We start from the raw sequence: 16,472 nt of genomic DNA, 5'->3' as shown, positions 1-16,472 counted from the left end.
CTTATGTATAAAGTATAGATTGAAGATCAAAAAGAAGATGTGAAATTTTATTTGTCCTCAAGAATTGAATGCTATCATGTACCCTTTTCAAGATCTAAAGGAACATTTCAATGAGTTGCTAATATTTTAATTACCTCATAGATGAAATCTGGGTTAAGTTTAATATAGGATATTCAAAACAGGAAATTGTGAAGCATTTAATAATAATAAAGAATATAGCATGCTACGTATATTGAAAAATTATTTCCAAAGATAATGAAATTGTATATGTAGTTTTTGCATAATTAAAACATTTCTTTTTTATGTCAGCATAATTTTCTACTGTTTTCTAAAAGCAATCTCAAAATTTCTATGTCTTTAATGAAAATCTGTATTTACAGAAGAAGAAGAAGAAACTGAGGATGCTGGATTGGATGACTGGGAAGCTATGGCTAGTGATGAGGAGAGAGAAAAAGGTGAACAGCTCATAAGCACACATTGATAAATACAGTGGCTACTGGAGGTGTATATATATTAAAAGAAGTTATCTCCTGATTATGAAAACTGTATGAACTTTTCTGGGGATAGGGACCAGTCTTGCTTTCTCCATTGCCATTCCTAAGTCCTCATGTGGACAGTGATTTTATTATTAGTAAATGACTTTCAGAAAGTTATTTGTAAGATAGTTGCCTAGGATTTAGAATCTGTTCTTTTCAGAGTGATGTTATAAAAGGCGTTAGGTTATTAAAGCTAGCCTACAAAAAGCCTCTAAGTATAATGCAAAGATAATACAAACACATAGTTTAGTTCCTAATCACTGTGAATAAAAAGTGGTTTTCTTTGCCATTTCTTTGTTTTTTACCACTAAAACCTACTTTAAGGTTTAATTTGCTGGCTTTTTCTTAACTTTTTGAGATAGATGTTTGGCTCTTTGTTTTTTCAGCCTTTTAAAGAAATGTAAATTTCTCTTTAAGCCTGGCTTTAGCCAAATTCTACAAGTTATGATATGTTGATATTTTAAAATTTCTTTTTTGATACATTTTTACCTGTATTAACTTTTACTTATGATTTATTTAGAAATGTATTGATCTACAAAAGTGGGGACTTTATAGTTACGTATCTTTTTGTAACTTCATTGTGATCAGCAAACATATATGGCTCTGTCCTTTGAAATATGTTGACTAAATTTATAGCTAAACATGGTTACTGTAAATGTTTCATATATGATTGGAGAGAGTTTATATCCTGCAGTAGGTGGGTACCTTGTTCTCTGTATTTAGTCAAGTTTGCTGATCGTTTTGTTCAGGTCTTTTATTCTATTCTGAGTTTTCTTTCTAGTGTGCTTTTTCTCTCTGTCTCTGAGGGTGGTGTGCTCATATCTCCCATCACACTTGTAGGTTGCTATTTCTCTCTGAGTTCTGTTGATTTTTCTTTACATATTATTAGGTGAATGTAATCTTACGTATTTCTAGTGAATTGACTTTTATCATTTATTTTATTTACATTTTATTTCTAGCATTGCCTTTTGTCTTCAAGTCTGCTTTATCTGATACTAACATAACTACACCAGTGATAATTTACAAGATCTTTTTTTATTACTCTTTCTATATCTTTAAACAGCAATATAATTCGGATTTTTGGATCTAGTTTGTCAATCTTTGTATTTTACCTAGAACACTTAGCCCATTTCATCTAACATTTGATATAATTAATGAAATATATTGATTTTAATATTTACCATCTTGCTAAGTTGTTCTTATTTGTACTGATTCTTTTTCTCTCCTTTCTAAGCATCTTTTGTATTGTTGGATTTTTTTTTTTATTCATTTTTTTCCCTTCCATGAGCTGGGTAGTTTTATACTTTTCTGCTTACTTTTAGTGGTTATTCCAGAGACTTAACTTGGATCTTTGAACTATCAGTGTCTACTGTTACCTTCTTTCCAGGCAATGTAAAGACTGTGGAAACATGAGCAACATTTAACCAATTCTCGATTTATATGTCATTATCCTCGTTTATTTTAATTCTCTTTTTTAAACCCCATAATAGCTTTTTTTTTTTTTTTTAACAGTTAGAGTTTATTTAAGTTGACCTGTATTCTTAGCTTTTTGTGGTGCTTCATTTCTCCCTGTACCTCTGATCTTCATTTGGGATTATTCTTCCTGCCTGAAGAATACCTTATAGAATTTACTTTAGTATGAATCTGTTCCTGAGACATTCTGTTTTTGCTTTTCTGAAAATATCTTTATCTCATCTTTATTCTTGAAGGTAAAGTACTGAATGAGGAATTCTTTATTGTAACTTTATTCGTTTAACACTTTGAAAATATTAGTCCCTTTTCTTGGCTTTTACTGTTTCTGTTCAAATATTAGGTATCAGCCTAAATTTTTTATGTGTCTTTGCTTTTCATCAGTTTTATTATGATACGGCAAGATTTGTTTTCTTTTTTATTTACTCTGCCTATTGGGCTTTATGAATGTATGTTTTTATCAGTTTTGCAGTGTTATAAGCCATCATTTCCCCTTAGGGATTCTAGTTAGGCCTGTGATAGACCTTCTTACTATATCATTGTATCTTTTCCTTTTTTCTGTGTTTTTCACCTATTGAGTCTCCATGGTTCTTTCTAGATTGTTTCCTCTGATCTGTCTTCTGGTTCATTAATTCTCTCCTCAGCTATTTGTACTCTCCTGTTAAACCCATCTCTTGAGTTCTCAATTTTATCTTCTGTATTTTTAAGTTTTAGAATTTCCATTTAACTATTTTCATAGTTTTTAGTTACTTTCTAAACTTTTTAATCTTATCTATTGCTCCCTGGATTCTAGAAGCATAGTCTTCTTAAAACTTTTGTCTTGAGGGGAGGGTGTAGCTCAGTGGTAGAGTGCATGCTTAGTGTGCACAGGTGCTGGAGTCAGCCCCTAGTACATCCATTAAAAATAAATAAATAACATAATCACCCACCCAAACGAACAAACAATAAAATATTTTTTAAAATATAATTTTGTTTTTATAACTTCAATATATGGAATCCTTGTGGGTGTGTAAATGCTGGTTTCTTCATGTGGCTTTTAATTTTATATTTTGTGCTGGATATTATAAAACTGTAGAAATAGTTTGATGTCAAGGTTAGTGTTTGCTCCCTCCAGAGAGAATTTATTTGTACATCTACCAGGAGTCTGGGTGAACTAGCAATATAGTATCATCTTACTCCACATTTAGAATGGAGAGAATCTGGGGGTGATCTGCCAGAAAAGGGGAAGTCCTGTCTACTTCCTGTGTGTCCTTACTGTCAGGGTGCAGTTTTTCAGGATTTCACCACACCATAAGGGCTTTAACTGATGTCCATCCACCTTGCCCCGCCAAAATCCTTGGTAGGCCTGAACTTCCAGTGCCTGGACCCCTAAACTTTAAAGGGCCATTGAAAGCACTGCATAGCCTTTCAGCTACCCCCGCCAGAATCAGCAAATGATCCAGAGAGGGCAAAAGTACTGAGTATTGTGTTCACCTCCCTGGGTTTTTGTCCTCTCTTGTATCCTGGCTTAGTAATGCTTTTCTTTTTTGTTAGCTTATGGATTAATGCATTAAATTTTTACTGTTAAACGAAAATCTTCGTCGCAGCTTGTAGACAACAGTTGGCATTTATGATATATGAAAACATTAATTTGGAATTAATGATACTGTGTTACTGCCTTAGTACACGTTCAGTATTATTTTTCCTTTAGGGTCTCTATCTTGATAGAAATCTTGTTTTTAACTTTCATTTATTTTGAAATCTCTCTCTTCCTGAAAGAAGAAAACACAGTGCTTATAGAAGTAAAAGAAAACCCTGAAGAGGAGGAGGAGGAGGAAGAGGAGGAGGAGGAGGAAGAAGAGAGTGAAGAGGAAGAGGAAGAAGAAGGAGAAAGTGAAGGCAGTGACGGTGATGACGAGGATGAAAAGGTGTCCGATGAGAAGGATGCGGGGAAAACATTAGAGAAAAAGCCAAGTAAAGAAATGAGCTCAGAATCTGAGTATGACTCTGATGATGACCGAACTAAAGAGGAACGGGCTTACGACAAAGCAAAACGGAGGATTGAGGTATTTATCTGTCCCTTTTGCTTCACCCCTTTCCTCTCCACTCCTCCTCTCATAGTTAAAACTATATGACTAAAGGCTTTTGATGATGAGCAGTTTTAAAACACAGTCTCAGAGTGGTATCTTTGTCCATCTTTGTAATGTTGAGACGTTAGAGGTCTTTGACACTGGTCTCCCCTGGGACCTCACTCCCTTACCCAAGTCAGAATGGTGATTGCTTCATCACTTTTTTCTTGTTTTCTTCAAACTTTAATGTGCTCTTTGAGTGATGGTTTATAGGTATGCAGAGGCATTCTGAGCTTACACCCTCTAGTTATAAACATTAGTTGGGTGTTTGCCTTATATATTTAGGTTCGTCAGTCATAAGGCACCTTGCTCACTTCAGTTGTTTAAATCTTGTGGGTTAACGAGACTTCTGTTCAGTAAAGTTCACGTACCTCACAGGCTCAATGTGTTTTTCCTACTTAATGTAGTAGACTTAACTTCAAGAGAAACTTTTCATAATTATGTCAGCTTAGCATAAATAATACACTACAAACCACTTTAGTTTACTTGAGGATACTAAACTATTTTAAAGCTGAAAACTTTTTAGCTTTTCTTTTCTTAATCTTTTCAAGTATAATTCTAGTTTTCAATTTTTTGTTTTAATACTTATGTATTAAAAGTATTGACTTTTCCTTCTGTAAAGTCTAAAAAGGAGTATATTTTCTGAATTTCTAAAGGACTAAGGAGGTCTGTTGTTAAAAATTGGGATTTCTCAACCCTGGCTCTGTTGACATTTTGGAGCCAGATAATTCTTTGTTGTGGGGTCGGGGGGGGGTCTGTCCTCTTCATTTTAGGATGTTGAGCAGTACCTCTGGCCTCCACCCGCTACATGTCAGTAGTATTCCCCTCCCTTCTCCTTGCTGTGACTCTGCTTCTTCCCACAGTACCTACTCAGCCGACTCCCTTGCCCTGTACCTCTCTGTGAGAGACAGTTTGTATACTGTGTTTGATGACTTAAAAACAAAATGGGTGTAAAGCATTAAGTAAAAATTCCCTGTTATCTCATCCCCCTGTGAGGTGACAAGAATAAGAACTTGTTAGTGGATCTGGGTATGAGCTTCAAGTTTTTAAAGTTTTTAATTAAAAATTAGGTAATAAATTTGTGGATGCATACTATTTTTTCCCACTTAATAGTATGCTGTGGCCTTGTTAGCTCAACAATTTTTAAACAGTTTTGTTAAGATATGATTTATATACCATAAAATTGACCCATTTTAATTGTACAAACTCAGTGACAGTTTGTAAATTTAGAGTTTTGCAACTATCACCGCAACTCAACTTTAGAATATTTTCACCACCCCAGGGAGATCCCTTGTGCCAATTTGCAGTCATTCCCCATTTCTAGCCCCAGCCAGCTGCTAATCTATTTTCCCTCTATTTTCCAGAGCTGTCTTCTCTGCAAATCTCATTTAAACACAATCATATGGCACGTGATCTCTTGTGTCTAGCTTATTTTACTTAAGCGTGGTCATCTGTGTAGTAGCTCTATCAGTATTTTGTTCCTTTTTACCAGTAAGTAGTGTTTTTTTGTATAAATTACCACTTTTTTTTATTATTCATTCACCATTTAAAGGAGATTTGAGTTCTTTCCACTTTTTGGCTGTTGTGAGTGGTGCTCTTAGAAACATTTCTCATGTGAGACTTTGCATGGAAATGTGTCTTCATTTCCTTTAGATATATTCCTAGGAGTGAAATTGCTGGATCATGTGGTAAATTTGTGTTGAACTTTTTCAGAAACTACTACACTGGTTTTCAGAGTGGCTGCACAAGTATAGATTCCTACCAGTTGATGGTTTTACCTTCTCTTCATCCTCACTAATACTTATTATTGCCTGTCTTCTCCATTATAAACATTTTAGGGGATGTGAAGTAATATATCTTATTGTGGTTTTAATTTGCATTTCCATCATGTTGAGCATTTCTTCGTGTATTTATTGGCCATTTCTATAATCTTCATTGGTGAAACATCTGTTCAAATTTTTGTCTGTTTTTAATTTTGTAATTTGTCTTTATTATTGAGTTGAAAGAGTTCTTTTCACTTTTTAATAGTTTCTTCTGAAGTGCATACATTTTTAATTTCATAACATCTGGTTTATTAAACTTTTTTTTAGTAGAGCCTGCTTCTGGTGATGTACTGAAGAAATCTTTGCCTAATCCAAGGCCATGAGTATTTTGTCCTATATTTTCTTTTTAAAAATGTATACTTTTCATTCCTAGTATCTTTAGTGCTGTGATCTAAGATAATTTTTATGTATGATGTAAGGGGCTAAAGTCATTTTTTTAAAAGAATTTTTAACCAGCATCACTGAAAGACGACTACTCCCCCATTGCCTTGTTATTGTTGGCAAATCAAGTGGTCTGAAATGTGATGGCTTATTTTTGGACTCTGAGTTCTGTTTGTTTCGTCTGTTTATCTGTTCTTAAACCAGTACCGCACTGTGTTGGTTACTATAGTTTTACAGTAAGTTTCGAAATTGGGAAATGTAAGTCTTCCAACGTTGTTTTTCCTTTTTAACAGTGTTTTGGCTCTCCTAGGTTACTTGCTTTTCCATACAAACTTTAGGGTTAGCTTGTCAGTTTCTGCGAAAAGTCTCCTCAGGCTTTGATTGAGATTGCATTGAATCTGTAGATCAGTTTTAGCGAGAATTTCCACCTTATTAATATTGAGTCTTCTAACCCATGGAAATAGTCTGTCTCTCCATTTATTTAGATCCTTTAAAATTTCTTCCAGCAATATTTTGTAGTTTTCAGTGTACAAGATTTGTAAGTCTTTTGTTAAATTTATTGCTAAGTGTATTTATTGTTTTTGATTCTGTAGTGAATGGGGTCACTTTATTTAATCTTCCATTGTTAGTATGAAGAAATGCAGTTGGTTTTTATAGATTGATCTTGTATCCTGCAACTGTAGTGAAATTTTTTTGTTCCAGTAATTTTTCATGGATTGCTTAGAATTTTCTGTAATCAGTGTCATGTCATCTATCAAAGACAATTTAATTCTTCTTTTCCAATCTCATTACTGCTTATTTCTTTTCCTTCTTTTTTTTTTTTTGCATGATTTCCCTGGCTAGAACAATACATTGTTGAATAGGACTGTTAAGAACAGGCATACACGCTTTGTTCCCGATATTTGGGGGAAAACATTCAGATTTTCACCATTAACTATGATGTTAGCAGTGGGTTTGTTTGTTTTATAGATGACCCTTTATCAATGTGAGGAAGTTCCCTTTTCCTAGTTTGTTGAGAATTTCTGTTGATGAGTAGGTGTGGATACTTTTTGTTTATCTATTGAGTTGGGCTCCCCCCCATTTTTGTATTAATGTTTGAGGTATTAATTGATACTCAACCAACCGTTCATTCTTGGAATAAATCCTACTTGACTATGGTATATAATCCTCTTTCTGTGTTACTGGATTTCGTTTGTAATGTTTTGTTGAGGACTTTGTGACCTATACCCATGAAGTATATTGATCAGTAGCTTTGTTATGATGTGTTTCGCTGGCTTTGGTGTCAGGTTAATATTAGCCTCCTAGGATTATCTGAGAAGTGCTCTGTTTTCTGTACGAGTTTGTGAAGGATTATATTATTTCCTATTTTAAATGTCAAAATTTACTAGTAAGGCTTTTTTTTATGGCAGGATTTTAAAATTACTAATTCAGTTTCTTGTTTTGTTACTTATTTATATTTCCTTTTTCCTCTTGAGTCTTCTCAGTCATTGTTGTCTTTCTAATAATTACTGTGATAATTGATTTTTTATTCTGTTCTTTATTATTTTATGTTTAGTTTGAGTTTAGTTTCCTCTTTTTTTGCTAATTTCTTAAGTTGACAGCTTAGCTTATTGATTTGAGACCTTTCCTCTTTTCTTCATATCATACAAGCATTTACAGTTACAGATTTTCCTCCAAGTATGCTTAGCTGCATCCCATGAATTTTTTTTTTTTGGTTTTCATTCTGCTCAAAACATTTTCTAATTTTCCTTTTACTATTTCTTCTTTGACCTGTGCATTATTTAGAAGTATATTGTTATAATTTATAAATTTTGTGGATTTTCCTTATCTTTCTTCTGTTAATTCTAAATTCTGACCATTGTGGTCAGAGAACATACTTTGTATAATTCCTGTCATTTTTAAATAATTAAGATTTTTTTTATTCCTCACATTAGACCTCTTCCTGAAAGTGTTTCTTGTGCACTTAGGAAGAATGTGGATTCTGCTGTTGGTGGATTTGGTGTTCAGTTAGGTCAGTTTGGTTAATAGTGTTGTTCACATTTTCTATACACTTTCTCTTTTTATATGTAGCTTTTCTATCCATTATTGAGATTGGGCTATTGAAGTTCCAGAATTTATTGTTGAATTGTATTTCTCCCCTCAGGGTTTTCTGTTTTATTTTCATGTATTTGGGAGCTTTGTTAAGTACATATGTATTTATACTTGTTACATCTTCTTGAGGGTATAGCTGTGTCTCTCTTTAATAACATTTTTTGTCTGACATTCATATAGCCACATCATCCCTCATGGTTACCATTTGCATGGTGTCTTTTTCAGTTTATGTCTGTGTTTTTTAATACAAAGTGTGTCTCTTATTGACAGTGTGCACTTGAATCTTGCTGTTTTATCCAGTTATACAATCTGCTTTTAAGAGTATTTAATTGATTCACATTTAAAATTATTATGGATGTCGTTGGATTTTCTCTTTTTGCTATTTGTTTTCTACATATTGCATGTCTTTTTTTTAAGTTATTTTCTTCATAGTTGCTCTAGGCATGATAGTTATGTATCTTATCTTCTCATTTATATTATTAGTAACTTAATTCTAGTAAAATACAGAGATTTTGTTCTAGTATAGATTCATCTCTTTCCTTTATACTGTCTATTGTTATATATATTGTTTATGCAGGTTATAAACCCAGTAATGCAGTGGTGTTATTAGTGTCTTATTTGATCTTATATTTTTAAAGGAATTAAGAGAAGAAAGGAGAAAAATATATTTATAGTCTTTGATACTAACCAAAATATTAACATTTCTGGTGTTCCTCATTTCTTCCTATGAATTTGAGTTTCTATTGGTGTCATTTCTTTGCTGTAATGTAGCTGCAGTCCCTTCCTCGCCGTGCCTTTGTGCTCTTTGTCATATTTGTTACATCTTTATGTGTTACAAGCCCAGCCATACAATTTTAGAATTATTATTTGTAAAGTTATCTTTTAAATCAGCCTTTAAGAGAAGAAAACAGGAAAAGATACGTTTTTACTGCCTTTTATATTTACCTATATAACCATCTTTACCATTGCTCCTTTTTCTTTCCTGTGGCTTTTAGTTACCATCCTGTGGTGTCACTTCCAGCCTGCTAAACTTGCTGTGATATTTCTTCTCATGCTAATCTTCTAGCAGTGAATTCTCCATCTTTTTAAATCTGGGAGTTGTTTGTTTCATCTTTGTTTTTTTAAAGATAACATTGCTGCATGTAGAATTCTTGCATAACAGTTTTTTCTCCTGTTTAGTCCTTTGAGTATATTATTTCATTGCTTTTGGCCTCCGCTGTTTGTGATTCAAATTAAACTTAATCTTATTTGGGTTCCCTTGTACACAGTGAGTGATTTTTCTCTTGCTGTCAAGATTTTCTTTTTGATCTTGGCTTTTAACAGTTTAATTAGAATACTATGTCTTGATGTGGATTTTTTTGTGTTTATCCTACTTGGAGTTTATTGAGTTATTTTAAGGTGTATAGATTAATGTTTTTCATCAAATTTTGAAAGTTTTCTGCCGTTATTTCTTCAGATATTCTTTCTGCCTATGTCTCTGTGTTCTCCTGGAACTCCGTTGGTGCACTTGAGGGTGTCCCACAGCTCTCTTGAGACTCTGTTCATTTTCCTTCATTCTTTATTTTCATTGTTCAACCTGTATTATTTCTGTTAATCTATCCTTAAGTACTTTGATTCTTCTGCCATGTTTAAGCTGCTGTCAAGCCCCTTTGGTATATTTTTTAATTTGTTACTGAACTTTTTTAACTCTAGAGTTTGTGTGTTTTTTAAAAAATAATTATTTGTTTCCATTTATTTATGTCCTCTTTTGATGGAGTCATCATCACACTTCATTTCTTTGAACATAATTCCCTGTTTTGTCTACTAAGTCCGAAATCTGAGTCCCTCAGAAATAGTTTCTGTTGACCACCTTGAATTCTGTTGGCCCCTACAAATGTGATGGTTTTGGTTGTTTTTGTTTATTTGCTAGTGAATCACGTGGACTAACTAATTCTGTGGTGTCTTTTGCTTCTGTCTTATGGAACTGTTGATGGCTCGTCTCGGTTTTGTTTGTTAGTTTTTGTTTTTTAAATTCTTGTTTTTATTTTTACGCCTAGCTTCCTAGGGCTTTCCCCTGAGTCAGTTTGTCTCAGTGTCAGCCAAGTGATTTGTCAGTGGCTGTGCTTAAACACCTTGAGGCAGTAAGGCTTCTGCTGTTTGCCAGTGGATCTGACAGCTTACTAGTCACTCTGGGTTTTACTTTATGCATTCACAAGATCTCTTGTTGAGGCAGGAACGAGTTACTCAGTAAGGACCTCTTTGGTCTCTTCTGACAGCCTTCCAAGGAACACAGCCTTCTGGACCACCAGAGATACGTAGGATCTTACCAAAGCCTACGTTGGCTGTCTTGTGCCACAGACCTCCTGTTAAATTTCTGACTGATCTCCCAGGTTATCTCTTGCCCCATCAGTATCAAGACCTCAGTCTGGTTGTGATTTTAGTCTTATCTCTTTATTTGCCATTGGGATCACTCTTGGTTTAATAGTGCCCTGAGATGTGAGATCCCCTGTCCTTGTCTGATCACTTCTACCCATGGAATGTGGGAGGAAAAGGAGTGTGATGGAGCCACTCTCCTCTCAAACTCCACAGGCTTCTATTGCTCTTACAAACAGTCAGTAAATATTTAATTTCTTGAATTAAATATTTTTCATTTTGTTATATACTTTTGGCCAGTTTCTAGAATCTTTAAGTGGTTGTTTTGGCTGTTTCGTCCAGTTTCATATTTTCTTTTGGGGAGAGGATTTCTTAAGCTCCTCATCCCATTGTTTAAGAAGGCCTGTTTCAACACCTTTAAGAGCTCCATACTGTATTCCGTTTTATAGGAGGAGCCTAATTTAACTTTGGATCAGTCTGCTTGGGCTGCCATAAAATACTATAGACTGGGAGGCTTAAACAACAGAAATTTATTTTCTGACAGTTCTCGAGGCTGGAAGTTGAAGATAAAAGAGCTTGCAGGGTGGTTTTCTGGTGAGAACTTCTTCCTGGCTTGCAGATGGCCACTTTACCCCTGAATCCTCACGTGGTCTTTCCCTGTAAGTGCTCAGAGAGAAAATTTTTGATTTCTCTTTCTCTTATAAGCACACCAGCCCTATTGGATTAGGGCTCCACCCCTAGGGCCTCATTTAACTGTTCCATTACCTCCTTAAAATCCCTATCTCTAAATAAGACACTGGGAGTTAGGGCTTCAGTGTATGAATTTGAAAGAGATACAGTTCAGTCCTTAACAAACTTCATGGTTCTGAAACCTTGCTACATACTATAATTTTCTGACATTCATCCCAGACTTCCTGAGAAAGAATCTCCATTGTGGAGAGAGGTCTCTACCTCCACGATTCTGTGCAACCAGGTAAGCAGCTCTGGGGCTTAGGAGACACTCATTAAGAAACCCTCCACTGAAGAAGCTTAAATGTTTACTAGTTTATGCTATTATGAATAGCACTCTAGTGAACAAATACTGTTGTACCTGAGCGTCTGTGTATACTTGTCTTGCCATTGCTTCAGGGCAGTTCGTGGAGGTAGGATTTCTGAGTCAGTGTCTGTGTACTACATTGCCCTTCAGAAAATCCCAGCCGTCCGCCAAGTGTGGGAGAGAAAGGCAGGTTTCGAGCATCTCAAGTCCTAATTAACTAAGGTCATGATGTTTGCTTCTGAGTCATACATATTGTGAGTCTGTTGTGTAGTACTCTTTGCTAGTAAATACTTACGTTTTTCACTTTCGACATTCCAAAAACTTTTCTCATTACAGTTTCTATAGAAAGATTCAATGTCTAGGGGTAGAAATGAGTGAGTTCTTATAAAAATTGTTTTTAGGTGGAAAATGCTTTTGTAAATGACAGTATTTCAGAGTTTCAAATGAAAGTCTTAATCCCATTTGAATGCCAGCTTTAGTCTTTACTTGAAAGGGTGTCATTTTAAGAGGAACTTCTGGCTTAGGTGTTTTGGTTTTTTTTCCCCCCCCTCAGAAAGCTGAAGTATTTAGAAGTAAATGGTACAGAGAAACACACTGTAGTTCAAGGACAAACTTTCTCTTGCTTAGTGGTACCTTAGGAAGGTAGGAAAAGTCATTTGGATGTCTTAGGCTGAGGCTTACAGAAACCCTTTCCTAACTGAAAGGTTTTGTGTCATTTATACACTGGACGAAGTTTTGAAATAAACTGCTTTAAACTTTTTAAACAATTCTTAAGTACTAATGACATTTTTTGAATGCCAAATATACCTCTTTTACTGTAAACCCCCACTTAAGTTAGAGGCTGTACTGTATAGTAAGTGTGACAAAAAGATCAATTCCTTTTCCATCCATTATATCCCATTAAATTAACTGTGGGAAAAGTGTTCAGAGTTTGAGCCCAAACTTTACACCATTCTTATTCATAATTAATAGTGCTTCTCTGAAGTCTGTTCTGAACAGGTGTCTCCTTATCCAAAGGTTGTACAGTTCACATTTTAAAATACAATTACGTAGTTAAATCAACAGACAGCTTGGATACAGGTTGTGGCATTCTCTTGCAAAGGCAAAATAATTTAAAGGAAAATGATAGGGGTTGAGATATATTTAATTTTGTGTTTGTTTTTTTTTCCCATTCCTAGAAACGGCGACTTGAACATAGTAAAAACGTAAATATGGAAAAGCTAAGAGCTCCAATTATCTGTGTACTTGGACATGTGGACACAGGGAAGACAAAAATTCTAGATAAAGTAAGAAATTTTGGATGAAGGTTTGAGATTTGCAGATACTAATTACTATGTATAAATAGATGAACAACAAATTTATACTCTAAAGCACAGGAAACTATGTTCAGTGTCTTGTAGTAACCTGTAATGAAAAAGAATATGAAAAGGAATGTATGTATGTATATGTATGACTGAACTATTATGCTGTACACCAGAAATTGACATGTTGTAAATTGACTATACTACAACTAAAATGTTTTTAAAAAAATTAAATTAAAAAAAATTGGATGCATTGATATATAACTTTTTGAATAAGCGAATGATACTTGATAAAAAGCTAATAGAAACCATAGCACACATAGGCAGTTGTGATTACAGTAAATAAGTAGCTGTTGTCTTAATTGCTTCTGCTTCTTGCTACATTGGCAAGTTCTAATCTGAATCTGCTGTCTTATCCCAGCTCCGTCACACGCATGTGCAAGATGGTGAAGCAGGTGGTATCACGCAGCAAATTGGTGCCACCAATGTTCCTCTTGAAGCTATTAATGAACAAACTAGGATGATTAAAAATGTAAGTACACTGTATTTCATGTGTTTTCATCTCTAACAAAAATTAAGGCGTGAACTATTTCAAACATAGAAAAAAGAACGGGATAGTGCAGCAGACCCATATGCTTATTACCATTTATCATTAGCGTGTGCTGTTTTACTTCAGATCCCTTTTTTAAAGCGAGAAAACATTAACTGTTGAGGAGACCTCACATTCCATTTCCTTCCCGCTTATGCCAAGAGCAGCCACTATTCTGAACTTATAATATGCCATTTCCCTCTGTGTTCTAATAACACTTTTACCATAGCTTTATATTTTCCATACCATTATATTCCATACCATATTTACCAGTTGCCAGAACTTGAAATCTGGTATTATTTTAGAACATAGTTAAAAAAAAAATACAAACACAATTTTTATTAGGCCTGTATTAAGTTTCTCAGGGTAACCTTTATATGACAATTAGAATTATATTGTTTGTATTGCAGTGAAGTGGAAATAATTATGAATTTTGATTTAAGACAACCAGAATGCATATTGGAAATGTTTTACATTTGAGTCATTCTGATCTAGATCACTAGATAAGATTTTGGAAAATCATTTGAAGATTGACAAAAGTACAGATAAAGTAAAAAAAGTTTTCTGTGTGTGTGAGAGAGATTTGTTGGTCAGTGCTACTTTTTGGATTAAAAGAGAATGTTCATATCTGGCCTGTTGTGATATTGTTTCCATTCACTTGTGTACTTTTGTCCAGAAAATCAAGGGTTTATGATATTATTTGAATAAAGCAGGATATAAAATTATGATTCAATATTTTAAGTCGATTTGGGAAATTTTCTTTAAAACATACTTCAGGGTATTTTTCAGAGTTTAGAATTGCTTTAAAATTGGACCAGATAAATTTTCCGGATTCTGAGAACTGCTTCTTGTATGTCGGTTTTCTGTAGCTGATCACCCTCAGGTGACTGCTCTGCCATTTGTCACTGACTAATAATCTCAAATTTAGACTACATCGTAGTTATATGACTTTCACAAAGGGAATATTTTCTCATTTCAGTTTTTTCTTGCAAAACTCCATTTGACATTAATGAAAATATTAACTGTTGTGCTTTGTTGGTTGACTCACTGACTGTTTTAAAACTGTTCATTTGGAAAAGGAAGTGGTGATATTTGGGAGTTTTCAGAGCAGAATACAACTGTTTTGCAAAGAAGCTTTTGTTTTGGCTTTGCTGAGCTCTCACTTCTCCCCGCCTTTTCTAGTTTGATAGAGAGAACGTGCGGATTCCAGGGATGCTGATTATTGACACTCCTGGGCATGAGTCTTTCAGGTGAGAGTGACTTGCATCTTCTGTCAGCAAGCAGACTGCTTGAAACCACGCAGGCCAAAACGTTCGGTGACTCAGGTGTCCTAACCAGTCACAAGTCTTTGAGCACTGTTTTGAGATCTGTGGTCTGCAAACTACCAGTCCTCATCTGTGCCTTGCTGATTCAGTAGTATTTTATTTAGGTACTTGTTTTTTAATAGAAGTCTTTTCCACTCTGAAAGGGCAAATCCTAATACATACCTGGTCTATCTCCTATGAAACCCATTACACGTGGAATTTTATCCTGTTGCCTCTTGGCCGTGTTCATTAGCGCAAAAAACTTGGTCAGTAAAATTGACAGAAATAATGGAATAACTTCTGGAACTAAGTCATTTCAACTGCTGTCAGTTCACTGTCAGATAAGCATTTTGGCAAGTTAAGGGCTAATGGCACTTGTATTTAATGCATGTACTTCATTTTGTTCTTTTTGTTTAGGTTTTACAAAGAAATTAAGTTTCTTTATGTGAAAGTGTAAATTTCAAGATTTCTGTTAATGCATCTTTTCCCTCTTTTCCAATAGTAATCTGAGAAACAGAGGAAGCTCTCTTTGTGATATTGCCATTTTAGTTGTTGATATTATGCATGGTTTGGAGCCCCAGACAATTGAATCTATCAACCTTCTCAAATCTAAAAAATGTCCCTTTATCGTTGCACTCAATAAGGTAAGCTCTTCATCTGAAAACGTAAATCCTGAAAATATACTTCTTAATTTTTTGTGGTTAAAAAAATATAACTTTCATTTAAGAAAATGCACTCCTGCTAAGTGAACAGTTCAGTGTATGTTGACCAATTTAAGTGCACACATAACCACCACCATCTAGAATATAGACGTACCTCCATATTTCCAGAATGTTCCCTTACGTTGTTTTGCAGTCATTGTGCCCCTCTGCAACCCCAGACACACACCGGCCTCTTTTGTCACTAGTTTTGCCTGTTTTATAATTTCATATTAATGAAATTATATAGTGCATAATCTTTTGAGTCTGGCATTTTTCACTGTTCACATAATTACAGATTTATCCATGTTGTTGTGTACCTCACAGATTGTTCCTTTTTAACTGAGTAATTTGTTATCTGGATGATACCACACTTCATCCATTTTAACTGTTGAAGGACTTTTGGATTGATTTCAATTTTAGGTTATTAATGAAGCAGCTGTGAACATTTCTACACAAATCTTTGTGTACACATTTGTTTTCCATTACTTTTAGTAAATATCTTGGAATAAAATTGCTGGATAATATGGTAGTTTTATGTTCAGCTCTGAGAACATGATACACTTTTTCAGGGAGGTTGTACCATTTTACATTTATAAATCGGCAATTTGTAAGAGTTCCAGTTTATGCATATTCTTGCCAGCACTTAATCCTACCTATAGCCATTCTGATAAATGTGTAGTTCCAAATTATTGTTTAATTTGCATTTCCATGATGTCTAATAGCATCAAACATCTTTTCGTGTGCTCATTTGCTGCCATCTCTGTGTGTCTATGAAGTATC

General features: G+C 34.5%; 1 protein-coding gene across 2 annotated transcripts in view; it reads left to right on the top strand.

The window, feature by feature from the left end:
- The window catches only part of EIF5B (eukaryotic translation initiation factor 5B), a 65,712-nt gene that overhangs the window by 35,455 nt on the left and 13,785 nt on the right, over nt 1-16,472 (top strand). Inside the window, exons 9-14 of one of the 2 annotated variants that reach the window (XM_031691996.2) lie at nt 381-455; nt 3,768-4,051; nt 12,976-13,083; nt 13,520-13,630; nt 14,870-14,937; nt 15,494-15,635. In XM_031691996.2, the coding sequence (XP_031547856.2) occupies nt 381-455; nt 3,768-4,051; nt 12,976-13,083; nt 13,520-13,630; nt 14,870-14,937; nt 15,494-15,635 (788 nt within the window). Of the gene's footprint in view, nt 1-380; nt 456-3,764; nt 4,052-12,975; nt 13,084-13,519; nt 13,631-14,869; nt 14,938-15,493; nt 15,636-16,472 lie in introns of both variants that reach the window. The other variant, XM_031691995.2, reaches the window with a different exon arrangement.

Source organism: Vicugna pacos, chromosome 28, assembly GCF_048564905.1.
Source record: "Vicugna pacos chromosome 28, VicPac4, whole genome shotgun sequence".
NCBI lineage: Eukaryota > Metazoa > Chordata > Mammalia > Artiodactyla > Camelidae > Vicugna > Vicugna pacos.
Note: the sequence above shows the minus strand (reverse complement) of the source record. Positions and strands in the feature narration are given on the sequence as shown.